This window comes from Camellia sinensis, chromosome 1 (assembly GCF_055761805.1).
Source record: "Camellia sinensis isolate YWXY chromosome 1, ASM5576180v1, whole genome shotgun sequence".
Lineage (NCBI taxonomy): Eukaryota > Viridiplantae > Streptophyta > Magnoliopsida > Ericales > Theaceae > Camellia > Camellia sinensis.
Genome location: NC_138961.1, coordinates 26,340,691 through 26,368,105, shown reverse-complemented (window position 1 = coordinate 26,368,105; position 27,415 = coordinate 26,340,691). Strand labels below are relative to the sequence as shown.

The window sequence follows — 27,415 nt, the reverse complement described above, 5'->3', positions numbered from 1 at the left end:
TTAAGTACGGTTTGGAAAGTAAAATTTGAGGTTTTTTTTATTATTTTAGTCATAAAAAATAAAATAAACTATTTTAATCACAACAAACAAAACATCATATCCAACTCATAATCATTACACTCTTTCTTTTACAAAAAAAATTAAAAATTTAAAAAAATCTTTCTAAACTAAACTTTTTAATCCAAACTAAAATAATTAAAAAAATTAAAAAATTAAAAAACTAACTCACTTTCTAAACCCAGCCTTAACGAGAAAATGTGTTAAAAAGTTATGTACGTGGATAGAGGGTGAGTGGTGTGTGTGAATAGATGCTCCAAACAAACAGCCCTTTCTATTTTCGGATAGGCCAAAATGCCCTTTTGATTCCTTAAATTTCCCTTTTCTACCTCTGATGTCCATTTCTATGTCCCTCAACACCACTCTCTCACCACTCACTTCTCTCTCACCACTCTCTCTCTAGCGTTTTTCTCTCGGTGCAGAAGCCACCGGAAAACAATGGAACCGGTAGCGCTCGACGGCGATCGGAACTCATCGGAGGAGCAACTCCTCTTGCGAGAGTCCAGCAATGGCGACCAGTCATGGCGGTTGAACTTCAATGGATTTCAGTTATCGGAGCACAAAGAGAAGCCTCCTCCTCGTGGTTTCCATGACTGTCTTGGGGTTTTAGGTAATTTTCTATCGCTTTCTCTCTTTACCTACCTATGATTTGTTTGTTTAAAAAATATTACTTAGCTCAATTAGTTGATTCTCTTTTTTGTTGCTTTTGTTCTTCAATTCCTCATCAGTGCCTTAAATTAGCAATATTCTTGTTATGGAAATGCTTTTGTTTATGTTTTTTTTTTGTTTTCAATTTCTGTGATTCATTACCAGTTATTTTTTTTAATTGTTTTCAACTTTCGTGGTTACATCTTTATGTATATGGACGAAGGGGTTTTGAGCCTTTTGGTTTGGCCTGCCATGTAGTTAGGTTTTGTTGAAAGGGACATAAACCAAACCAAACCCAGCCTTAAGCCTCATCAAATGGTGAAAGGGACATGTGGGTTGAATTAAATTAGCACTTCGAAGGCAATAGATGTACAATTAGAGGGAAGTTTTTAATACAGTGGAAGGATTTTGATTTTATTTAATGATTTTTGGTACTTGATTTCAGCGTTGTAGATGGAAAAGCCTTACAATTGTAATCTAGAAAAAATTAATTTTCTTGATTGAAGGAAATTTTCAATTGGGGTCTCTAAAATTTGAGCGGATTTGCTAAAACAAGACTGAAATATTTGTGTGTTTTTCAGCCGCTCTGATTATACTATTATGTCTGTTTGGTTACAGAGAATCTTAGGGGGGGAAATACAGAAAATTGGACTTAAATTGTTACAAAATTTAATTATCCATTCCATAAGAAATTAAAAACTTAATTTAATGAGGTAAAAAATTGTAAAAGGCTTATTCCAGTGGATTTCTTTTTCAACTAAACCAAAATGATGGGAATTTTGGGTTGGAAATTTGTTTACGTTTAGTTTTTGTCTAGTTTTTGGTCAGGCACTTAGTTAGGTTTGGTTGAAAGGGACATGACTTAAATAACACTTCAAAGCCAATAGATGTACACTTCTCCGAGAGTACTAAAGGAGAGGGAAAGTTTTAATACAGTGGAAGGCTGTTGATTTTATTAAATGAACTTGGTACTTGATTGGAGTGTTGTAGATGGAAGCCTGACAGTTGTGATCTGGGAAAGGTAATTTGTTGGCCAATTGGGGTCTGTAAACGTTGAGTGGATTTGTTAGCAATCAAAAGTTTGGTATTGCTTCAAAGAAATTTATTGTTTTTGAGGCTGAAATTTTTGTATATTTTTCAGCCACTCTCATTTTAGTTTTATGTCTGTTTGGTTACAGAGAACCGTAGGGGATAAAATGCAGAAAATTGAACTTAAATTATTACAAATTTTAACTATCCATTTCATAAGTAATTGAACACTTAATTTAATGGGGCCAAAAAATTGTACTAGGCTTAGTTAAGTGGATTTCTTTTTCATCTAAACCAAAATGATGGAATTGTAGGGTTGAAAATTTGTTTACGTTTATTTTTTGTCTGGTCTCTCAGCAACTAAATGGAGCATGGTTGTAATTTCTTCTAACTTCTAAGTTTCTATTGCCGAAGAAGTGGAAGCATTTATTTGAACCGTGTAAGTTTGATACCAGTATGCTGGATACAGGTAAACAAAGATTTTTAACTTTTTTGGTTGCCTAGATTAATTAATCCACAAAGTGATGATCAGATTGACCAATCATATTTTTTCTTTATTCTCCTGTGTTTGGTCACATATGTATGGTAACCCCAAGTTGATTTTATGCTTCAAATCACAAAATGCTTGCATATGTAATGATGAGTTCATGAAGTGATGAAGTAATGCATTGGTTAAAATACTTGGAGACTACACAAGTCCAATTTCAGTTGTCTTGTTAAATGAATCCAGCTTCAGAAGATTCTGTGGCAGAATTTTATCAGCAGCAGGGAGAAATGCTGGAGGGTTTTAATGAAATGGATGCTTTAGCAGAGCGTGGTTTTGTCCCCGGAATGTCAAAGGTTTGTAATATTTTACATGCTCTGTTCTCTATGAAACAGTACTGATGCAATTTTCAGAAAATATAAAAAATAGAAGAGGCCTTGGAGTGAATAGCGAATTGTTTCTGTTGCAGGAAGAGAAGGAAAAGTTGGCTAGAAGTGAGACAACTGCCATTAGATTATCAAATGTTGCAAATATGTTTCTCTTTGCTGCTAAAGTTTATGCATCCGTCAGGAGTGGTTCATTAGCCATTATTGCATCCACATTGGACTCGCTTCTTGATCTTCTGTCAGGCTTTATTCTGTGGTTTACAGCATTCTCCATGCAGACACCAAACCCATATCAATATCCTATTGGAAAGAAACGTATGCAGCCATTGGTTAGTTACCCATCTTCTATTCAAAGTGTTTTTTCGCATTATTTGTGTAGTTATATATATGCAACTTAATATTCTGCCAAATTTGGATTCGTACATACTTGCACATGCTATCTACGTTGCATAGTACAAAGCCTAAAACACAACATCTATGATAAATTAAAATAAACTAACTTTTTGTGTTCTGCCAATATTGGGTCTTTGATGAGTCTGACTACAGAAGTTCTTGTCCTTCGCAATTTATTGAATTTTTCACTTTCAGATCAGGTGTATCCAAGCATGATACTGTGTCCATCTATTTGATCTATTTTTCTTTTTGATGAGATAGTGTTCTACAACACACTTCTTACCTATTGGCTGATGTTCTCTTGGGTTGTCTGCAACATTTCTCTCTCTTTCTGTTAGAATATTTCCTTATTTCGATTAGATTAGATTGTGATTGATTGATTGTGATTCCTTAATCAGTTAATCAATCAATCAATATAAAAGGTGATTCCTTAATCAGTACCTTAGGGCTTCCTTGTGTAATAGTTGATCGATTAATATAAAAGGTGATGATATTATAATCATCATCCAAGCTTTGTATTTTCTTAAATTACATGGTACCAGTGCCAAAATCCTAAAAACCGTCATCCACATAGCTGCTACCCACCCATCCTCCATCGCTGGTCCTAAGTCTCTGTTGGAACCAACCAAGGTCCTACAAAGCTATTTCGGCTTCAGCCAAAGGCCCTTTTGGCGTAGTCGATCCTTGTGAGGATTGTCCTAGCCGTTCTTTGTGTATTTTGGCTCCTGTGGATGAGTGTTTAAGGGCTGCCCATCTTCTGTTGCTTTAAGTTTCTTTCCCTCTACTTTCTTGAACACAGTTTAACACTTGTTTTGATTGGAGGTTCATTTTCTTGTATTTGATTTATTTTTTGGGTCCATAGATGACCCATTAATCTGATTGTTATGCTCCTATAGTGATTTGTATATGATTTTACTCGTTTCGGCCAATTCCATTCCTCTTTCCATCCTTGTGATTCGTGCAAGGTTTTTTGGGTTGAAATTGTAGAGTTCTTATGGCTGACCTAACTAATGAATCAACCACTACTTCTCACCCATCTAAAGGGGAGGGCTCCAGTCCAATTATGACTAGGACATCTGAGAACCTGAACCATGACCTCAAAATCACTACTGCTCTGTTTAATGGTCAGAATTACCTTTCATGGTCTTAGTGTTTGACACTTTTTTTGAAGAGTAGGGAGAAGATGGGATACGTTAATGGGAGAGTTCAAGCACCAGCTATTACGGACCCTGGCTATGATCAATGGGAGATTACCAACTCTTTAATCATGGGATGGCTCATTCATTCCATGATTCCTGAGATTGGTGAAGGCTACTTATCCATGGATACTACCCAGGATATTTGGGAAGCAGTCTTTGCTATATATTCTCGAAAAGAGAATTTTTCTCATTCTTTTGAGTTATGCCGGTCTATTGAGCGGTTAGTACAGGGGGAGCAGATAGTTCTCCAGTATTACACCTTTCTAACTAATGGTTGGAAATGCTTAGATCATCTCCTGGATTACAAGCCTATCTGTATAGTTGACTCAGTTGGTTACCAGAAGTTTTTTGCACAGGAGAGTCTTCAAGTTTCTAGAAGGCCTCAATATGGAGTTTGATAAGGTCCGGAGTCGTGTTCTTGGCATGTATGTTCTTCTATCTCTTTAAGAGACCTTTCCATATGTACAGAATGAGGAGAGTTGTCGTTCTGCTATGTTATCACAGGTTACTGGAGGCCGTTCAACATTACTTTCTGCTCTTTCTTGAGATGGTGTTGGTTTGTCACTACCTCTTTTCCATCCTTCAGGGAAGGATACTGTGTTTGGTGATTGCTGTTGCAAGCCGTGGCGTACTCATGAGACGTGTTGAAAGCTTTGTGAGGCTTCATCAGGGATCAGGTAGTCTAGAGGATGTGGTCCTAATCTATGGGCCCATCAGTCTAGTGCTGTTGACATCTTTGATTTTACTTCCGCTTTAGTTGGTCTGATTTCTGATAGTTTATCTAGCATGACTTTTCCTGAGCTAAAGGATGTTCTACGTTATTTGCTGGCCTACCGATCTTCTACTGCTCCCAGTACATCTTCCTCGTCGATTACCCGCTCAGGTAACTTCGTCTCTTCTAGTTCTTTTCTTTCTTGTAAGTCTTTGCCATGGATTATTGATTCTAGTGCCTCAGATCATATGTTTCGGTTTTTTGACCTTTTCTCAGCATATAAGCCCTCTTCAAGTCAAGACAAAGTTAGGATTGTAGATGGTACTGTTTCTTCTATCCTTGGGAAAGATTTAATTCATGTCACCCCTACCTTACCTCTGTCTTCAGTGCTCCACGTTCCTAATTTTTCTGTTAATCTTTTATCCTTGAGTTGTATTCTATGAAGCACGGACACCTCTTCGAGGGCTTCGTACCAGTGTTAGACATGTGTCGGACACGAACACGCGTCGGACATGCGGTTGACACGTGTCCGACACGCAGCAGAGTGTCTCGTTTTTTTTAAAAATTTTTTTACATTCGGACACGTTCAGGACACGTTATAGACACGTTTAGGACACGCACGGGGGCAATTTCACAATTTACTAAATATTTTTGGAGTCGATTTGTAAATAAGCAAAAACATATCAAAATTTGCCCTAATCACTTTGAATAGAAGAGAAAGGGTGAGAAACAGTAGAGAAAGGGTGAGAAAGAGAGGACTTGACTTCGTCGTTCGTCTGCTCTCCTCGTCGATCGTTGCTCCTCGTCGGTCGTCTCTCGTGCTTCATCGCTCGTCGTTAAGGTACGCTTCTTCTCCGATCTACGATCTTTATTCTTCTTCGATTTCCCTCAGTCGCTCTCTCTCTCTCTCAGCTCTTCTTTCCTTAGTCGATCGAACCCTTCTGATTTTATTTTTTTCTTTTATTTTTTTTTTCTTTTATTTTGATTTGAATTTTATTTTATTTTTCTTTTATTCTGATTTTAATTTAATTTTTTCTTTTCTTTTATTTTTTTTATATTCTAATTTTATTTTTTTCTTCTATTATTTGAGTATATAATTTTAATAATGCACGTTTATTTTTAAATCAATTAAATGTTTATTTTTTCAATTAAATGTTTATTTTTTAAAATCAATTAAATGTTTATTTTTTTATAATTTTAATAGTGTTATTTTATATATTTTATTACCTTTATTTGATTTTTTAAAATAATTTTACGACATATAATAAATAAAATTTATTATATATATTGAACGTGTCCCCTATTTTTTGAAAATTTGCATTTTTGCGTGTCGCGTGTCATGTCGCGTGTCCATGTCTGTGTTTCATAGGTTGTATTACTAAAGATTTGAACTGTAGTGTGACATTTTTCCTGATCATTGTCTTTTTCAGGACCTTGTCACGAGAAGGACGATTGGCAAATTAGATCAGCTGAACAAGCTTACTCATCATTCCATTCAGTTCCCAATCACCAAGGATGATTTATGGCCATGGCAATGGCGTCTTGGGCATCTTTCTTTCATTTACTTAGGTTTCTGTCTGTTTTTATAAACAACAATTTATCTGAGTTTCTTTGCGAGTCTTGTCAACTTGGTAAACAATATCGAGCTTCTTTTGCTCCAAGTTTTAATAAAAGTTTAGTTCTTTTTTCTTTAGTACATTATGATGTGTGGGGTCCATCTCATGTTGTGTCTTTAAAAGGCCGTAGATGGTTTGTTACCTTTATCGATGATTTTTCTCGTACTACGTGAGTGTATCTCATGAAAGAAAAAAGTGAGGTTTTTTATGTGTTTCAAAATTTTCATAGAATGATTTGTACTTAGTTTGGGGCAATTGTCAAAATCTTGCGTTCTGATAATGGGGGTGAATATATCGATTCGGGGTTAGAGAGCTATTTTTCCACTCATGGCATTATGCATCAGACATCTTACACCAATACCTCTCAACAAAATGGGATTGCAAAGTGCAAGAATCGCCATCTTCTTGATATAGCTCGCTGCATGTGTTTTTCTATGAGTGTGCCTCGGTCTTACTGGGGAAAGGCCGTTCTCACCGCAGCCTATTTCATTCATCGTCTTCTTACCCAGGTTTTGCAAAAACAAACTCCATTTCAAATCCTTCTCAGTTCAGAGTCTTTGTTTTCCATTCTTCCAAAAATATTTAGCTATGTCTGTTTTGTCCACAATCATTCTCCTACTCGTGGCAAATTGGACCCTCGCTCTCTCAAGTGTGTTTTCCTCAGATACTTGCTTACGTAAAAAGGGTATAAGTGTTATCACCCTCATTCTTGTAAGTGATTTGTGTCCATGGATGTCACCTTCTTCAAATTTCAGTCCTATTTCTTGTCTTTTTCGATGTCACAGTCATCCCTTTAGGAGGAGTCTTGGTGTGAAGAGATTCCTATTGTCCCTATTGCTCTTATGGTGGAATCAGTTGTTCCTGCACCACTTATTATTGGGACTATAGAATCCAATGCGACAAAGGACAAGGAATGACAAGTTTATGTCGGGGACAAATACAGACAGAAAGTTACTTCGATATAAGAGACCACTTTTGCTCACCCAATGCCATCTCTTACTTCTTATGAAGTATGGGTACTGCGAAAAACATGTCGTATTCGTACCAGGTATTTACTGGTGTGTGGGACCTCGTATGGTATTTCTGTATACGTATGGGTACCTAATTTTTTTTTTTTAATTTTTGGCATATCCAGACGTACCTAGTATATATCCAAGCTGTGCCGTGCCGTGCCGTATCGTACCATATCTCAGTTGAAACAATATTTTCTTCTACTACAGAAATAAAACTCGTTACTAGACTTATTTTTTATTTTTGCTTAGTATAATTTTAAAATTAAATTATGGTTTGTAAGTTATTTAATATTTTGACATTTAATTTTAATTTATATATTTACTTTTGGCATTAAATGTTAATTATAGGTTAGATCTTAACAAAGTAAACAATTTAATTAATTTTTGCATTACTTTAAATTAAAAATAAATATTTTTTTACAAGTGTACTAAGCCGTACCCTATTTTTTTAAAATTATACTGTATTGACGTACTAGTACCAGGACTTGTACCCGTACCCGTGCTTCATAGCCTACTTCTGGTAAGAGTTCATGTAACTTTGAACCTCTTGTTTCTCTTGAGTTTACTGATCTTGATATTCCTATTGCCAAGAGAAAGGATGAGAGATCTTGTACTCAACATCCTATCTCAAACTTTGTATCCTACTCTTATTTGTCTTCCTCTTATAGAGCCTTTGTATCAAACATTTCCTCAGCCAGTATTCCTAACCATTTTTCAGGATGCTCTCACTACCTCTGAATGGAAAATTGCCATGATTGAGAAAATGAAAGCACTTCGTAAGAATGACACTTGGGAATTAACTGAGTTACCTAAGGGCAAACGATCGGTGAGATGCAAATGGGTGTATATTGTGAAGCACAAAGTTGATGGTTCCATTGAGCGTTACAGGATCGACTTATGGTAAAAAGTTTCACTCAGACTTATGGAGTAGACCATCAGGAGACTTTTGCATCAGTGACTAAGATGAATTTAGTCAGAATACTTCTCTCTCTAGCAACTAATTTCGATTGGCCAGTTCATTAGTTTGATTTAAAGAATGCTTTCTTACATGGTGATCTAGAAGAAGAGGTATATATGGACATTTCTTCTGGTTTTGAGGATCATCAGACAGAGGGTAAGGTATGTCTGCTTCGGAAGTTGTTATATGGTCTCAAACAATTTTTAAGGGTTTGGTTTGAGAGATTCACTCAGGCTATGCTTAAATATGATTTCAAACAGAGTCAGGCATATCACACTTTGTTTGTGAAACATTCCTCACGTGGTAAGACTATAGCTCTCATTGTTTATATGGATGATATGGTGCTTGTAGGCGATGATAGTGAGGAAATATCTCTGTTGAAGAAATATTTAGCTAGTGAGTTTGAAAGCAAAGACTTGGGTAACTTGAAGTATTCTTTGGGAATCGAAGTTGCTTGCTCCAAGGATGAGATTTTCATCTCATAAAGGAAATATGTTCTCGACCTTTTGAAGGAAACAGGGATTCTTAGATGTAAGGCCTGTGATACCCTACTGCAATCTAATCAGAAACTTGGTGATGATGAAGGAGGAGCAGCTGTTGATAGGGGGAGTTATTAGAGACTAGTGGGTAAGCTCATTTATTTATCTCACTCTCATTCTGATATTGCTATTGTTGTCAGTATGGTTAGCTAGTTTATGTATGCTCCTTATCAAATTCACCTAGAGGCTGTTATGAGAATTTGAAGGTACTTGAAATCTTTTCTTGAAAAGGGCCTTTACTTTTCCAAACATGATCATCTCAGAGTGGAAGCCTCTACAAATATTGATTGGGCAGGGTCAATAACTGATAGGAGATCTACATCAGGATATTGTACCTTTGTGGGTTGCAATCTTGTTACTTGGAGGAGTAAGAAACAGAATGTGGTGGCTAGATCGAGTGCACAAGCTGAGTTTAGAGTTATGACACAAGGTGTGTGAACTTTTGTGGATCAGATTGTTGTTGAGTGATCTGGGGATGGGCTAGCCAAACTCTATGAGGCTATATTGTGATGACAAGGTTGCCATCAATATAGCTCACAATCCTATTCAACATGACAGGACAAAGCATATTAAGATTGATCGGTACTTCATCAAGGAGAAACTCACCAGCGGCATGATATGCACTCCTTTTGTGAAGTCAAACGAACAACTTGTAGACATCCTCACCAAGGGAGTTGGGAGTAAATCATTTCATGACATTCTAGACAAGCTAGACATACGAAATATCTTCGCACCAGCTTGAGGGGGAGTGTTAGAATATTTCCTTATTTAGATTAGATTGTGATTCCTTAATCAGTCAATCATTCAATCAAATATAAAAGGTGATTCTTTAATCAGTGCCTTAGGGTTTCCTTTTGTAACAGTTGATTGATTAATATAAAAGGTGATGATATCATAATCATCATCTAAGTTTTGTATTCTCTTAAATTGCATCTTTGGTTCATTTGATTTTAACTCTTACTTACTTTTACGAATAAACTTTCTGAGATCTGCATAAATTGTTCTATTAGTGTGCTCCTATCAGCTTCTCATACGTCTGTAGCATTTGGCTTAGCTATGGATTATGGCATGACTTAACTTGTCACTCGATTTGAGGGTTTAACAACTGTTGGCTTACATGTTTCTATGTACTGTGGTTCTTATGCTTAAATGTACTTGGCAGCATGAGTCTGTCTTGTGTATATGTGACAGCATAACTTGTGCACATGATTTTGGGTACATATGGGGACATTGGCTTGTAGGTTTGCTTGGGTGTGGCAGAGATAACATTGAGATTGTGGAAGTTTTGAGGGATTGAATATGAGGTTGATGTAACGCTCTTTGGCATGGACACCATGCCATAGATAGTAATTCATGTATTTTAAAAGGGTAGGACAAGGTAGTTTAAATGAGCCCCCCCATCTGCTTGAAGGTTAGTAACCTAATTTCACAAGCAAACCAATGTTCTCTAGTTCACATTTCCAGAGGGCTTAAAATGGGCATCCTAGCATCTTCACTAAAAACAATACAGTCCCACTTCTAGTGTCAGCTTCTTTGATTGTCCATTGAATTCATCGTGGACAATCAGTATCCTGGTGATAATTGCAATGTAATGAAGAACCAGTTTTCTTAACATCTACGTTGGCTATACAGTTAGAGAGATATTTACACTGCTACCTAAAATTCAAATGGTAATTATTGCATAATAAGTCAGGGGTATATAATTCTGTATTCAGATCATGTTGCTAAGGATAAGCTGCTTTTTCATAGTTTGATGATGGGTCTCATTTTTCCACCCTCAGAATTTGGCAGTTTGTCCCAAATTTTGGTTCATTATTGCCGCAAGTGAATGTGCACAACTGCTATATGACTTGTTTTCCGTTTCTGATATGTTATGGTTTGTTTATTCTTGTAACTTATGGTTGATGATTCCAGTGGTATATATTCTCTCTAGATTTTGGGGACATTCAGTTTTCATCATGCACTGGCAGGGTGGAGCTGCAAATAGTTTTATTTTGAATTATACAGCATAGAGTCAGTGAGTTGAACATAAATTGTGCATCTGGCAGACCATAATAATCCTTCATTGGCATATCATCGTGCTTCAAATGTGGAATGTTCGAGTCCAATTGAATTTTGACCAGTCTATTGGCACAGTGCCTACTGCTTATTAATATGCGTGAAGCTCAAATTCTATATTGCTATTGTGATACTCAAATTCTACATTAAAAATATGATTTGTAGGGAATCCTTGTTTTTGCTTCTGTCATGGCAACTCTGGGACTTCAGATCATCTTGGAGTCTGTGCGCACACTAATTTCTGATGTAAGTGAACAGTTTGCTTTAATTTTAGTATGCTGAGGTTTCATTTTCATTCATTGAAAGTTGATTCTGACCTTTTGGATGCTAGGAAGTGTAATCTAATGCTTGATTCTTTGAATTCTGAACCATTCTCATAATCTGGTTTTATATTCTTGTACAATTAATAAAAGCCACTATGAACTTTTCCAGGATAATGGGTTCAACTTGACCAAGGAACAAGAAGAATGGGTTGTTGGGATTATGCTGTCTGTGACATTTGTAAAACTCGTTCTGGTTTTGTATTGCCGCTCTTTTACCAATGAGATTGTCAAAGCTTATGCACAGGATCACTTTTTTGATGTCATCACCAATGTCATTGGCCTTGTTGCTGCATTACTGGCTAACTACTTCAGTGATTGGCTGGACCCTCTTGGAGCTATCATTGTAAGTGAAATTAAAAGGATGCCCAACATTTATCAGGATGTTCTACTATTTTGATTGCAGTGTCAGGGTTGTTTATGCATGCACTCATGTTGTACTCTGGGGTATTTTAACATACTTTATGAAAAACTCCCGCCATAAAATTATGGCACCGTTTGGGAAGCAAGATTTGAGGCTTTTTTGGCTATTTTAGTCACAAAAAACAAAATAGGCTATTTTAGCAACAACAAACAAAACATTACATCCAACCCATAATCATTACACTCTTCTCTCACAAAAAAAACCAAAAAGCCCTTCCCAAACCAAGCTTTTTAGCCCAGGCTAAAATAGCCAAAAAAGCCAAAAAATCAACCCACTTCCCAAGCCAAACCTATATTTAATGAGTAAGATTGACTGATCCTATCATATTTATCAAAAAAAAATAAAAATAAAGATTGATTGATCCTTACATGTTTCAGCAATAAACATTTTTCACATTTAAGTGTTTAATACAATGGAAAACAAGCTTTATTTGGGTAGAAATGTTTTTCACTTTTGAAAGGTGGAAAGCATTTTTGGGACTAAAGTGTTTACTGATGTCACCTCACTACCACTGCCACTATCACCACCACCATCCCAACGTGACCCCACTACATGTGCTGGTGGGAGATCTCTATTCTTTACATTAGTTTCAAGGTCGTAACCAACTAAAGGAAAATGTTTTTTATGAAAAATATTTTCTGCAAAAAGTTTTCTGCCAAAACAGATACTGTTACAAGATAGCGGCTCTTTTCTTTGGTGACTGTTGAATGACAACTTTTACCTTTCTTTATATTTTCCTTCTTTGTTATGTATATATGCAAGTACATAGAAATATATGCGTGTGCGTGCCCATGCTCTCGCTGCTTTGTTGTTTTGGGAGTCGAGATCCTTCCAACTGTGGATTAGAATTTCTCCTCATCTTGGCCTTAAATTACTGTTTCCCATGTCTTAATTTCTCATCCTTCACTGTATTTAAAATTTATATTTTCTACCAATTGCAGCTTGCCTTGTACACCATCCGAACATGGTCATTAACCGTGCTGGAGAACGTCAACTCCCTGGTGGGAAAATCAGCTGCGCCAGAATATTTGCAGAAACTCACATACCTCTGCTGGAACCACCACAAGGCCATTCGACACATCGACACTGTCCGGGCCTACACATTTGGGTCCCACTACTTCGTCGAGGTTGACATCGTCCTGCCAGCTGGCATGCCCTTGCAAGAGGCACATGATATTGGGGAGTCTTTGCAGGTGAAGCTTGAGCTCCTCCCAGAAATTGAACGTGCTTTTGTTCATCTTGATTATGAGTACACTCATAAACCCGAGCACACACAAGCACACCATTAGTGGCATGATGATTAAAAAAAAAAATCATGCAATCATTGTTTATTTTGTTGCCACCTGTAAGTTTTTGCTTGTAATACTGGAAGTAAATCAATAGTGAGGATTGTTTTAGATTTGTCAAACTGAAGAAAGTTTGCAGATTGTATGCAAGTCCTATGATGCTTGACAAAGCAGTTTGTGAAATGTCCCCTGTTGTTTGTGCTTTTTGTTAGCAAAAACAACTGGCTCTATTGCACTCTTACCACGCTTAAAATCCTTCTTTAATCTATGTTTCCCAAACACACTTGCACATGTCAGATTATGTGCGAATTTCGATGTGCAATAATATTTTAGAACTTTCAGAAGAAGACGCCATGCCCATTTAGGCTTGGTTTGGGAAGTAGGTTGGCTTTTTGGCTTTTTGACTTTTTTGGCTATTTTAGCCTGGGCTAAAAAGCTTGGTTTGGGAAGGGCTTTTTGGCTTTTTGACTTTTTTGACTTTTTTTGTGAGAGAAGAATGTAATGATTATAAGTTGGATGTGATGTTTTGTTTGTTATGGCTAAAATAGCCTATTTTGTTTTTTGTGACTAAAATAGCCAAAAAAGCCTGAAAACTAACTTGCCAAACAGAGGCTTAATAGCTACACGTCTGTTTTACTGTGATGTAATTTGAGAGTTTTCAAGCTGAGTCAGAAATGTCTCTTTTCAGATGATAAGAACCAAATTCTCAAGCTAAGTTTTAATTACGAGATAAACTTATTTACCGTAAACTCAGAGGTTTACAGGTAACCAATGATTATGTGCCATGTCAGCATTAATTTGTAAGACAAGTAATTTTGTTCATGCATTACATACCCTGTAACACACCTGATAACCTCTCCCTTCTATTCTCCATAATGGATCTGTCTCTTCTTTCTCTTTTCAGATAACCGCTACATCCCTCCCCTATCCCGACAGCCTTTTCCCTTTCCACCCTCTCCCAGTCTCTTTTCCCTTCTCCTCTCTCCCTCCCTGTTATCTTACTCTAATTCTAATTTTTCATAAGGCATTATTTATTATTATTATGATTATGATTATGATTATTTTATTTTATTTTTGACTTTATTAATTGTGTGTTTATATAAAAATTTAATGTGATATTTAGTTAATTTAATGTGTTAGTTAATTATATATAATTAATCTAAATATTTATATTTATATATTTATATATATATATATATATATATAAAAGAAATTATTTATATAGATTTTCTATAAGATATTTATATTTATATATGTGTATTTAGGTGGTATTTGTAAATTATAATATAATAATATATGTCAATTAGGTTAAATCAGAAGAGGCTTAGGAAAGAAAGAAAAAAAAAAGTGCTCTGCCGGAGTGAGAGCCGAGAGAGAGAGAGAGAGAGAGTTTAATCACCAAAGAGGAGATTAGTTTATGAGAGAGAAGGAGAACCGGCGGAAGAAAGAAAAAAGAGTGGAGAGAAATGAAAAAAAAATGGTTAGAGTTTTGTTTTGGTGGCTCTATTAGTTTTTTAAATATTTCTTTAATATTTTAAAAAATAATTGTGAGTACAAAATTTATTTTTCTTGATTTACATTTAATTCGTTATTTTTATTTATTTATTTATATTTATTTGATGTTGGTTGGATTTTATATTTGTATGTACATGATAGATTGATTTTAATTATTTTGATTAGTTGTGTATATCAGATTTAGGATTTTTATATGTATTTATTTTGGAAAATCGATTTTTTTTTTCTTCTGCCTTTTCTTTCTCTTCCTTTCTTCTTCTTCTTCGTTGAACACAGGAGAAGAGCAGAGGAAGAAGAGAGGAGAAGAGAAAGAGGAGGAGAGAGGGAGAAAGAGAGAGGAGGAGAGGAGATCGTCGCAGCACCACCGCCGTCGCCTCGCCGCCGCCGATCGTTGCAGCACCAGCGATCGTCGCAGCACCACCGCCGTCGCCTTTGGCCCCGCCTCCTCCTTCCCCTGTGATTATGCCCCCTCCAGTCCTCCTCCTTCCTCCTCTTCCTCCTCCTCCTCTTCTTCTTCTTCTTCCTTCTTCTTCTTCTTTTCTTCTTCTCCGAATTCGAGCCAAATTCGAGCTACCTATCGGAACTGATTTATTTTATGGTTGTAATCACACTCATGAATCTATGAATTAAAACAAATTTAGAACCCATAGATAAATTCCTTATACTCCACCATGACTCTATAGATTGTTGTTTTATTTGAGTGATGGTGAGAAAGAGTGTATAAGAAAAAAAAAGTGAGGATTATGAGATTTATTTGAATGCCTTAGGTTTGACATTGTTATGTTTGTTATCATGAGTAGATGAGAGATTGTGTATATATATATTGTTGTCTCGTTCTCATGAGTAGACGGGTGTTTTGATTTACGCGTGTACGTATATGCTAACCAGTCGGGGAGTGTGGGTTAAACTCGGGACAATATCCCGTGCAAGTTTGGCTTATAGGAGGCACATGAGATATATGTGTAGGCCGGAAGTGAAGGGCCGAAATGCTGGAGTTAAGGTATAAAGAATTAAATATGAGTTTATTGTTATATTGTGAATTGTATTAATTTGTACATCTTGAAAAATAGTAAACGACCTCGATAAATTATGAAATTTGAGCAGAGGCATGTATACATGATTCTAGACAACTTTTGTGTTTTAAATTTTTATTAAAAAGATCGATTATAACTTGCAATCGGATGATCTTGGTTACAATAATTTTTATTCATTTTAGCAGTGTAGACCTTAGATGTTTTAACTCACGAAATGAGCTCATTTTTATTGGTTTTGCGTAAATTGAAGTAAAATATTATTTTGCACACTTTTCATATTTTGAACTTTTTCAAAAAAAATCATCTTAGGACAGTTTCTTTTCGTTTTCAGCTTCAGATTTTTTGGTGGAATTCCGTCTAGGTTCTTTTATTAAGTTTTTTTCTCAACTTGTTCAATTTCTACTTAATTCGTTCGCATTTCCTTTTAGCAAATTTAATTTTGTACAACTTTTGTTCTTTGAGTTTTGGTTAATTCGAATTATTTAAGAATGAAACGGTATATTTTTATACTTATTCAGCAAGTTTCTTATTATTAAATTATACTAATTTTTTTTTTTTGCAGAAGTCTTACTAACTTTTTATGCAGGGCTGACCTACCATATTTTTATATTTATTTTATACTCAATTTATATTTAGTTGTGTATGGGTAAGAAACTAAATGTCACTATATCTCGGGAAACTACTCCTTTGTCTGGGTGCGGGTGAAACTACTTGTTATGTCCCGTAACAAGAATTAATGTACTATTTGTTAGTGTCTGGTGGACACGTGGGTGTCAAATCTTGTATTCATATCAGTATACTTGTATACTAATTCGTTTTGTCTCTTGGCATCTCGGGTGCATTCTACTTGAGCGCAGCTGAACTTCCTTTGCAGGATCAGTTGAGACTATGGTGGTGACAAGGAATAACTATGATCTTAGGACATGTCTTTTGGACTTTTAGTTTTCTTGAGTTTAGGGTTGATATTAGTTTATGTATTTATTATTTTTTATGACTTTAGTATTTTTGACAATTTGGCATTGTGGGTTGTTTTTCAACGTTACATTATTTAAGTTGTTTTGACTAGTTGTTACTACTTTAATGTTGAAGGTATTAGATAGTTATGAATCTATGATGAATAGTTTGGTTGGCGTTTATTAAATTTTTTTTTTAATCTCTTGTTATCTTTTGAGGATGGAAATTTATTTAAACCTTATGGAGACGAGAACGTTTAGATTTTGTTTCACCCATAGAATTTGGATGATGAAATATTAATTGAGATTTAGTCCTAATTTAATATTTAATTGTTCAAATTTTAAGACGTAACATTATTTGTCTAGAGCAGGCCCATAACCACATCCACACCAAAACTCGTTATTATCACTAAAGCCCCATTACCACCACCATGTGCTGGGTTTGTAAGAGTGGATCTACTAAACCCAGAAAATAAAACTAGGAGAAATTCAAATCAAAGGCTAGGACTTGTTTATGATATGATCCCACAAAAATCAGATTAAATACAGTCCATTGATGTAAACTTTTGATTCTTTTTTGGTCCATTTTTTCTGGGACAGTAGAATTTTTCTTGTATTAATTACAAAGATCAATAATTTTCTTCAATAGTGGGAGAGGAAGGGGAAGCAAGATTAGTGATGAGACTTTAACGGTGGTGCTCCGGCGAATCGGATTATGTTGGAATTTCAATCTACATGCTTGTGCTGGGTTTGCTTTAATTGTGCTTTAATTGTAGTGAAGGCATTCGTTGTGTAAATATAGGGAAAGAGGAGTTGGGCTCCTCTACTTGGACTCTCTTTCTATCTCCCTACTTACAATAGTAGAGATGTATCTCGAGTTGATTCAACTGTTTATAGTAATGAGAACGGGGCGAGGCGGGGCCGGGGATCACACTCCCTGTCCCCGATCCCCGACGAGGAACTTATCACTGCCCCTGCCCCTCGCCCCTAACGGGGATCGGGTTTCCCTGACCCCAAAAACTCCCTGGCAAAAAAAAAAAAAAAAATCAACTCCAAAAAATACAAGAACTCAACTACAATATCAACATCATCGACAACAACAACATCATCTTCATCATCTAACACATTAAGCAGATCTGAGCTTCGTTGATAAAAAAAAAAAAAAGATCTGAGCTTCATCATCTAACACATCATCTTACATATTAGATCATCAATAACAGATCTGAGCTTATTTATCCAAAAAAAAAAAAAAAACAGACCTGAGCTCAACAACATCTTCATCTTCATTATTTTTCAGATTTGAAGCTCATCTTCATCTTCATTAACTTCTCAACAAATCTGAGCTCAACATCTTCATCTTCATTAGTCTCAGAGAGTAGAGGAGAACGGGATGAGAGAGTGAAGAGATGAGAGAGAGGGAAGACAGTTTCAAAGAGTAGAAAGAGGAGAATGAGAGAGAGAGAGAGTGAGAGAGAGACAAAGTCAAGATAGATAAATAGAATAGATATTATATTATATAACCTAAACACAATAGATATTATATTATATAACCTAGATATTATATTATATAACCTAAACACAACACAGTAGATATTATATATATAACCTAAACATATATATATACGGGGAAGTTTCGGGGCGAAGACGGGCTGAGGCCGGGGCCGGGGCCGGAAAATTTATCACCGTCCCTGGCCCAAAATTGATCGGGGATTTAATTTTGAATACCATCCCCGTTCCCACGGGGATATTTTTTGGGAAAAAACCATTCTAATCAGGGTCGGGGGGTCGGGTCCCCGTCAGGCCGGGTTGAAATTGCCATCCCTAACTGTTCAAATTTAGACAAAAAAAACAAATTTAAATTTGTTTTATTATTTTTAAATAATCAAATTTGAACTGTTGGATCAACTTAAAGTATATCTCCAACATTGCAAGTAAAGAAGTAAGAGTATCTGTATCAAGCTTTTTAAAATTATTTTTTAGCTAAAAACTTCAAAAAATCAACTTTATCAAACTCGTTTACAGCCATCAAAATTTATGATGGCTACAGTAACTCGTTACAACAAATGAGGCACTGTTCGTTACTATTTGTGTGTTACTGGATGTCTGGCCAAAAGTCTGGCCAGTCAACCGGTCAACAGTAATTTTTTTTTGTTGTTTTTTTTAAGAATTGTTTGAATGATAACTTATCAATTTAATAAAAAAAAAACAAATATAATAAGAAAATAATATTTTAATAATAATAAATTAGAATAAAGAGTTAGATATAATATGTGATAAAAGATGAGTAGTTTAAATAATGAAATACTTAGAAGTGCAAGACGTGCAAGGATAGGAGTCGAAAAAGAAATCTCGATTCAAGAAAGAGGTAGAGAGAAGGTGAGTTTGGTGGCTTTGGGAACTAACTGACGTGGCACATTATAATTGGGTAACGGGACAGCTTGTGAGTCAAAGTTAATTGATTTTACAACATATATATAAGCAAATAGAAAGAGAGCATCAATAGCCAAATAAAACTAATAAATAGATGGAATATTTAAGTTTATCCCACATCGGTTTCAAAAGAAAGGATGAACCCAAAAAAGGGATATAAGTAGAGAGGGCCTTCCAACATTAAAATTTGCCTTAAACTAATGAGTAAGGAAAACAAAGCGATCGGTGAAAGCCGCTAGCCGCGCAGAACACAAAATTTGTGTGCATGAATTTATGGAGGGGTTATAGGCTGGCCGAGCGTTGACGCTGCTTACTTTTGCAGAACTCGCTTGAGCGGGCCTCCCAACAGCCTAATTCCCATTCTCAAGTTTTTCTCTCCTACTGCAATGCTCTCTTTCTCTTTGTACATATTCCCTTTCTATACATGCAACTATGTATATTTATCTATTAATCATGTTAGAGATCACTAATTTGGTGGTTTTAAATCCAACACTAATTTGGTGGTTTTAAACCCACCACTAAATGAAGTGAAAAAGCAAAAAAAAAGAAAAAAAAAAAACAACAACAACGAGACATGCCACGAAGCCACCACTAAATAAAGTGAAAAAGCAAAAAAAAAAAAAAAAAAAAAAGAAGCAAAAAACAACAGCAACGCGACATGCCACGAAGCCACCACTAAATGAAGTGAAAAAGCAAAAAAAAAAAAAAAAAAGAGACAAGCCACAAAGCCACCATTAAATGAAGTGAAAAAGCAAAAAAAGAAAAAAAGAAAAGAAAAACAACAACGAGACATGCTGTGGCAGTGGATACCCATTGTCATTGTCACATTATTAGTGGTAGCTCTAATTAGAACTCCCACTCATTTTCCTTTATCTATTTATAAACAAAAATATCATATTAATGGTAAGGATAAAAAAGAAGCCTAAGATCCTGACTACGATCCTGAAGATCCTGACTACGATCCTAAAGATCTTGACAAAGATATCATATTAATGGTAAGGATAAAAAAGGGGGCTAAGATCCTGAAGAGTCTAAACAAAGGAGTATTTATCTATTTATAAACAAAAGTATCATATTAATGGTAAGGATAAAAAAGGAGCCTAAGATCCTAAAGATCCTGAAGAGCTTAAAAAAAGGAGTATTAAGATCTTGAAGATCCTGAAGAGCCTAAAAAATGAGTCTGAAGATCTTGGAGAGCCTTAAAAAAGTAAGGATAGAGCCCATAGAGAGAATCACAATTCGAGAAAGAGGAAGAAAGAAGATGATTTTGGTGGCTTTGGGAACTAACTGACGTGGCACATTATAATTGGGTAACGGGACAGCCGTGAGTAAAAGTCAATTAATTTTACAACATATATATAAGCAAATAGAAAGAGAGCATCAACAGCCAAATAAAACTAATAGATAGATGGAATATTTAAGTATGTCCCATGTCGGTTTCAAAAGAAAGAATGAACCCAAAAAAAGGTTATAAGTAGAGAGGGGCTTCGATAATTAAAAATTGCCTTAAACTACTGAGTAAGGAAAACAAAGTGAGTGGTGAGAGTCGCGCAAAACACAAGATTTGTGCGCATGAATTTATGGAGGGGTTATAGGCTGGCCAAGCTTTGACGCTGCTTACTTTTGCAGAACTCGCTTGAGCGGGCCTCCCAACCGTCTAATTCTCATTCTCAAATTTTTCTCTCTCCTACTGCCATGCCCTCTTTCTCTCCATCTCTGCACATATTCCCTTTCTATACATACACATCTACCTATGTATATTTATCTATTTATAAACAAAAGTAGTACTTTGGTTGTCATATTAATGGTGTGTGGGATTTTTTCATTTTATTTTTTTACAAAATTAATTTTGTAATTATATTATAAAAAATTAAAAAGAATTGTTACATGTATTTGTCTCAAATCTTTGCTTACTTTAATTTTTGGATAAATTACAACTGAGGTTTATTTAAATTATAAATTATTTCTTGTGGTTATCTTCTTTGGTTTTAAATTACAAATTATCTTTTATGATTTCAAAAATTACATTAGGTCTTCTAAAGTTTATAATTTCATAAGAAACAAGTTATTTTATTAATAAATCATAAAATTTCTAATTTCATAACAAATATGTCATTTTATTAATAAATCATCAAGTTAATTAACAGTTTTTAATAATATAAAAAATTTATTTCAATTAATAATTTAGATAATTTTATTATTGTATAGGTGCACAATAAGAAATTTTATTTTTTTAATTAATTTTATTAAATAAAAAATTCTGACAGGAAAATATTTGTAATTTTTTAAATTACAGAATACAATTTGTATTTTAAACAAATTTTAAAAAATATATTTATAATTTACCCTTAATTTTTTATTGAGCTATTGTTGAACTCTCATCTTCTTAATAGGTACAAAAATTATTTCTTTTACTTATTCCACCACTGGGGATGATGACAGAAAAAAGTTTGGTACCCAACTCCCAAAAAAGGTTTGGAAGAGCATTAAAAGAGGAAGGTGGAGTAATATGGGAAGGACAAATTACAAATATGATTACCATTTCGACAATTTCATACTGTTAGCTATATATTTTGTAAAAGTCAGTTACAGTTCGACACGTGGCAGAGTAAGGGTAATAAAGGAAGGTTATTCAAGCCTTCAATCCTGATCGTACACGTGGCAAAAATATTGGTCCTCACATGATCTGAGTAACACTAGATCAATAACGGGATGCAAGATGACATAGCTTCAACGGTTACTCATATTCAAATTCAAGTACAAGAGGGAAGCTTAACTGCCAGTAATAGCGTAATGGAGCTACTTGTAAGGAAGCATGATCAACGATCATGGAGGAGCAGTTCGACGGTTCGAAGTGCAGTTCGAAGGTCATCACTGACGAGTATAAATAGCAGGGTAGCCCCCAGAAAAGAGGAGGACGGAACTCAGATCATACAAATCAGTCATTTACTTCATATATTTTCTTTTCCAGTCTTTTACATTTCTAGTCTTTAAATACCTGTTCTTTAAATACCCGCACTTTAAATACCCGCACTGCACTTCGATTCATAGGAGTAGCTTCAAGTAGATTCAAGTAGATTGCTGTTGTAAACCTCTCCGAGGCTGAGTTTGGACCATTGTAAGTGTTCATTTTTATGAAATATTTCAATTGTTCTTCATATTACTGTTATTTCTCTTAATTTCTCCTAAGTCAAGCCACCAGTAAAAGTCCTCTTTATTGAGGCTGAAAAGAATTAAAACACAATCGTCTGATAATTGGTTGGCAATCACAATTTCTGTAAGGACTGATTGATCCTTGCTGGCACGCTCACATTTACAAAAATACCCTTCGAAAAGTCAAAAAGCCAACACATACACCTCTTACAAGTTACAAATATGATTATGATGGAAAGGACAAGTAAGTCGAAATTGTCAGGTTAGGTGAGTCGAAATGGCAGTGATTGAGAGCTCTAGTAAAGTTGCTTTAATAGCAGCTTTGCTGAGCTGACAACCCTTTCTAAAAAAAAAAAGCAAAAAAAGACAAAACAAAGGGAAGAAAAAGACAATGTAATGCCAATTTAGAGTTACATTTTTAGAGCTCCAAAGCAATTTCTGAGTCGAAATTGTCAGGTTTTGAATGATGTATGAAATTGGATCACTAAACAATAATGCTTGAGATTATTAATTAGAGCTATTATTAACCCATGTTGTGCTTTTTATTTTTTTTTCACCTCACTAATAGTGAATTTAGAATTCATTATTTAAAGTTCTTAATCATTATTGATCACTAAATTACTTGAATTTGAAACTATGAATTCGGACATGAAACCTCAATATATATATATATATATATCTAACATGTTGCCATCCCTAGACCACCAAATGTCCAAACCTCTTTATGCCTTCCTAAAATTTTGACAAGGACCTCTATCCTCCACCCAATACCTCCGTCCATGCAATACCCAAATCCGGCTTTAGAGGTGGTTTGAAATGATCTAAATAAGTATATTTTTTGATTTTTTATGAAACATGAGTTGGGTATGAGTTGGATTTGAAGTGATGCGGTAGAGAGGTGATGTGATTTAAATAAGATGATATAACTTGTAGGAGAGGGTTCAAGAAAGGAGTTGGAAAATTCGAAGATCTTCAAGATCCTTGAAAAACAACTTCGAATTCTCTAGAATATGATGAGAGGCTTAGATTCTTCAATAATCTCAACTTAGGAACACAAAAACAAAGGAGATGATGGAGATAAGAGATTGGGTGAAGAAGAAGGCAAAATGGCTAGAGAGAGAATAATGGCAAGGCTCTCCCAGGGATCTCCCACTTTCACTCTCAAGGTTGATAATGGAGAGGGGAAATTAGTTCTTTCCCAAGAGTTCAAAAATCTCCAAAATCCATCCCTTGTAAAGCTATGGGTGGGTGCTATTTATAGACACCTCATGATGTAGGATGGAGCCCATGTGCAAGGCACATGGGGGATATTCTCTCTAACCACTTTGTCCGAGGAGGTGACCTCTCCGAGGAGGTGACTTCTCCGAGGAGGTGACTTCTCCGAGGATGAGAAAACCCCGAAGAGGAGATCAATCCCTCGGCGAACCCTTCTTCTTAGCCACACCTAACCAATGATCCCCAATCATCCCAAAGGGTCAGGGGTAGTCCCAGAGGACGTCCTGCCGCAAAATATTGCCGAGTCTCATGGACCCCCCGGGGTCGTGCCACCTCGACCCGAGTATAGGCTAGTTTAACCGAAGAGTGAATTTGTCTCCACTCACCGTCCTCGGGATCGGGTCCTTTGTTCGAACTCCATTACGCCCATGGTTCTGGTGCGTAGATCCCGGAAAGCTCCGACCCCGCAAGTGTTCTGGGACTCATTAACGGAGCGACTTCTAGATTGCGTCTGAATCCGTTCGAAGCCAAGTATTTCGGACCTCTAGGTTCGTGGATCCGAACCCTTTCGAGTCCGAGTGCCTCGGATCTCTAGGCTTGCCTAATACCCTTTCGAGTTCCGGGCCTGAGTAAGTCTCTAGGTTCGTGGATCCGAACCCTTTCGAGGCTTAGAGCCATTTAGCCCGTTTGATGGTGATAAATTCGGGCCCACCAATCTTGGACTATTGGGCCTAATTAATTTAATGGGCTCAAATTAGCCCCTCTTACATTTGCCCCTTGCATGTATGAGAAATTGTAATTTTCTCAGACATGCATAGTTTCACCTTGTCTGTCATGCTCCGCATTACGTCTTCGGGAATACTTGATCTTGACAGAGTCTAAGGATATAACTGAGGATTCACCGTAATTTACAGATAAAATCGACAAATAATAAAAAATAAATAAATAAATAAATAACTTCTTCTTTTTTTTTTTTTTTTTTTTTTTTGAAAGAAAAACAAAACTTGAATTGTTTAATGCTCCACCAAACCAACCTGGGCATGTAATTAATATGGCACCAACTAAGTTGTTCAAAGAAAATAATAATAATAATAATTCTTTTTCTTTCTTGAAACCAAAAGATCAAAAGCCTAACCACTTCTTCTTCTTCTTTCTTTTTTTTTTTTTTTTTTTTTTTTTTTTTTTTTTTTTTTTTTTTTGAAAGAAAAACAAAACTTGAATTGTTTAATGCTCCACCAAACCAACCTGGGCATGTAATTAATATGGCACCAACTAAGTTGTTCAAAGAAAATAATAATAATAATAATTCTTTTTCTTTCTTGAAACCAAAAGATCAAAAGCCTAACCACTTCTTCTTTTTTTTTTTTTTTTTTTTTTTTTTTTTTTTTTTTTTTTTTTGCAGGTGTCCAAATCAAAGGCCTTTATTTATATATATATATATATATATATTTGAAATATTTGAGTCAAACCTCACTTTACATTTTCTGCAACAGCTTTCAAATCCGTAAATTCTCAAAATATTTAAAGGCCCATTATCTATACATAGAGCCTTAGCCTTAGCATATTTGAGGGCCATCAGATTTTTTTTTATTTTCTAAGGATAAGGATAAAAAAAACCCTACTCCCTTTTTGCCAAAACCCATTTCGGCAAGCAGAGTCATTTCGGCTCTCTCTCTCTACGCAGAGAGACCAACCCAGGTCTCTTCTTCTTCAAGGATGGTTCTGCTGCTGCAATACCGTGGCTGCTGCTGTTTGTTCACTGCCCACTGTTACAATCATCGAAGACCACACAAGCCACCACCGCCGGCCTTCGTGAGAGTCACTGTTGGCGCTGACCATGACGCACTCTCAACGCGTCGCTGGTCGGTCCAGCCGCCTGAAATTCCTCTGACTGATTTGGCTCTCGAAATATCAGTGCTCACGCTGCTGCCAACCTGTCTTGGCTGTCCTCGGCGCTGGTTCTACCAATCTCATTCTTTATTTCTTCAGGCTGTGACTAAGTTTTGTCTCATACATCCAATCTATGAGAAAACTCAAATCCCTCTCACTCTTGATTTCTCTGATTTCAAACATACTCTTCTTCTTATGATTTTTGATCCGTGAGCAAACATTTTGTGAAATCCATTTTTGAACTTCTTATTTGTATAAACTCTGATTTATAAATTTTTGGATAATGTAACCCATAAATTTCTGCTGTTGCACATCTTGATGAAGAGATCTTGATTTTTTTTGTGTGAATATTGGAATAATCAATGTTGAATCCTTGCTAATTTTATTGAAGAAATCTGGCTTTGTTGTCTTGAATCCATGCTATTGAATCTTGAACCTGTGCCGATAATTTTGACAATAATTTTGACATACATACAGGTTTGATGTTGAATAATTAATTATTGTCTTGTCGATCTTGTAGATGCTCGGAAGATAAATAGTGGATGCCCGATGCTTTGCCTTCGTCTTCGGCTGTTCAACGCGAACCACATGTCGCCCACTCAACGCGATGTGTGGTTTTGCCTAACACCATCCAGCTCGTTAGTCTCACAGCCCGGCGCTATTTTTTTTTTTTTTTTCGGAGTTTGAATCTCGATTTTTGTATACTCACTGGATTCGGCCGTGATTAATCAAAGTGGACCACGTCGCCCTTTCAACGCGTCGTTGGTTCGTCTAGCACCCTTCTCACTTACTGTTTGTCCAAGCTACACTCACTGCTGCCGCCCTGTCTTGGCTGCCCCTAGCGCTGGCTCTAACGATCTCGGCCTTAGTTTTCTCCGACGCTGCTTTCTGCTGCAAGTTGGCCACCGGCTTCAACTATTCCAGCACCGACCACACGTTGCCCACTCAACGCGACGTGTATGGTCACCACCTTCTTTCCGACACCATTGCTGCCTCCGGCCTTAACTTGTCCAACGCCGACCACGCACGTTCGCCCACTCAACGCAACGTGCGTGGTCTTGCCCAGCCTAGCTCAGTCCTGTTGATTACAGTCTATAAAACCTCTCTGATTTCAACTTGAATTTCCAACATCGGCTTCGGACTTCACCCCTCTAACAGTCCCAAATTTGTGAGTATGAAATTCGGCTCCCTCTTCCTCTCGTTGAATAATAAAGATGATATATTGTTGTTTGTTTAACTTGTGGATGCTTGGGAAATACATAGCTGATGCCAAAATTTTGTGTGACCGTTGTAGCTTTACGTCGGCTTGAGAGGAATTGGCCCGGAGAGACAAAAACTTGATTGTTGCATTTTCATAAACTTGCTCAGAGTAACAAAATTGTTGTAACTTAAATAGATCATTATTATTTGTTGATGTTGCCTCATTCTGATAATGCCTGAATCATGATCTGAAATTGATATTGTTTGTCTCGTTTGTTGGCTTTGCTATTTCAGGCAAATGAATTCTTGTTTGAAATCCACGACCTCGGGGGCCCTTAGAACCCGCACTAATGAAAGCAAGGGCTGTTCCTCGGAAGTCTGAACAGAAGCAAGACTGTCCCTCGGGAGGCTCTCCCTCAGAAGTCCGAGCAGGAACAAGGCTGTCTCTCGGAAGTCCGAGCAGAAACAAGGCTGTCCCTCGGAAGTCCGAGTGGATGTGCACTTCTACTTCGGCAGCTAATGGAAGCAAAGGCTATCCCTCGGGAGTTCGAGCAGGAGGCAAGGCTCTCCCTCAGAAGTCTGAGCAGAAATAAGGCTGTCCCTCGGAAGTCCGAGTAGAAACAAGGCTTTCTCTCGGAAGTCCGAGTGGATGCGCACTTCTACTTTGGCAGCTAATGGAAGCAAAGGCTATCCCTCGGGAGTTCGAGTAAGAGTTCACTCTACTTTGAAAAGAAAGATCCTCGGAGCTCGTATTGATGAAATCCAGGGTTGTTCTTCAGACCCGCACTAATGAGAGCAAGAGTTGTCCCTCGGAAGGCTCTCCCTCAGAAGTCCGAGCAGAAACAAGTCTATCTCTCGGAAGTCCGAGTAGGAGTATACTCTACTTCAACAAGAAAGATTCTT

General features: G+C 36.4%; 1 protein-coding gene, 1 long non-coding RNA gene and 2 other non-coding genes across 6 annotated transcripts; all 4 read left to right on the top strand.

Moving 5' to 3' along the window:
* Positions 1-238: 238 nt before the first annotated feature.
* On the top strand, positions 239-13,305 carry MTP11 (Cation efflux family protein). 3 transcript variants are annotated; one of them, XM_028217020.2, is made up of 7 exons: positions 283-667; positions 2,092-2,203; positions 2,465-2,574; positions 2,688-2,933; positions 11,258-11,338; positions 11,525-11,758; positions 12,778-13,305. In XM_028217020.2, the coding sequence occupies exons 2-7, from the start codon at positions 2,191-2,193 to the stop codon at positions 13,123-13,125; spliced, it is 1,032 nt and encodes a 343-aa protein (XP_028072821.2). In that variant the 5' UTR covers positions 283-667; positions 2,092-2,190; the 3' UTR covers positions 13,126-13,305. The 3 variants fall into 3 exon arrangements, with proteins under 3 accessions (XP_028072819.2, XP_028072821.2, XP_028072820.2); XM_028217019.2 differs by lacking the exon at positions 283-667 and adding an exon at positions 1,602-1,726; XM_028217018.2 differs by lacking the exon at positions 2,092-2,203 and having other exon boundaries at positions 239-667.
* LOC145792858 (uncharacterized) lies at positions 4,701-6,569 on the top strand. Its single transcript, XR_014332968.1, has 3 exons — positions 4,701-4,873; positions 4,982-5,079; positions 6,339-6,569. It is a non-coding gene; the product is annotated as an uncharacterized LOC145792858 (long non-coding RNA).
* A 5,936-nt stretch (positions 13,306-19,241) lies between the features above and the next one.
* Positions 19,242-19,398, top strand: LOC114275066 (U12 minor spliceosomal RNA). The gene has a single exon (XR_003633600.2). It is a non-coding gene; the product is annotated as a U12 minor spliceosomal RNA (small nuclear RNA).
* A 1,157-nt stretch (positions 19,399-20,555) lies between these two features.
* Positions 20,556-20,705, top strand: LOC114275067 (U12 minor spliceosomal RNA). Its single transcript, XR_003633601.2, has one exon. It is a non-coding gene; the product is annotated as a U12 minor spliceosomal RNA (small nuclear RNA).
* Positions 20,706-27,415: the final 6,710 nt, after the last annotated feature.

Coding starts and splice junctions, on each gene's coding strand:
- MTP11 (XM_028217018.2), top strand. CDS start 496: ATGGAACCGGTAGCGCTCGACGGCGATCGGAACTCATCGGAGGAGCAA. Junction 668..2,464: donor TGACTGTCTTGGGGTTTTAG/GTAATTTTCTAT, acceptor AAATGAATCCAG/CTTCAGAAGATTCTGTGGCA. Junction 2,575..2,687: donor TTGTCCCCGGAATGTCAAAG/GTTTGTAATATT, acceptor TTTCTGTTGCAG/GAAGAGAAGGAAAAGTTGGC.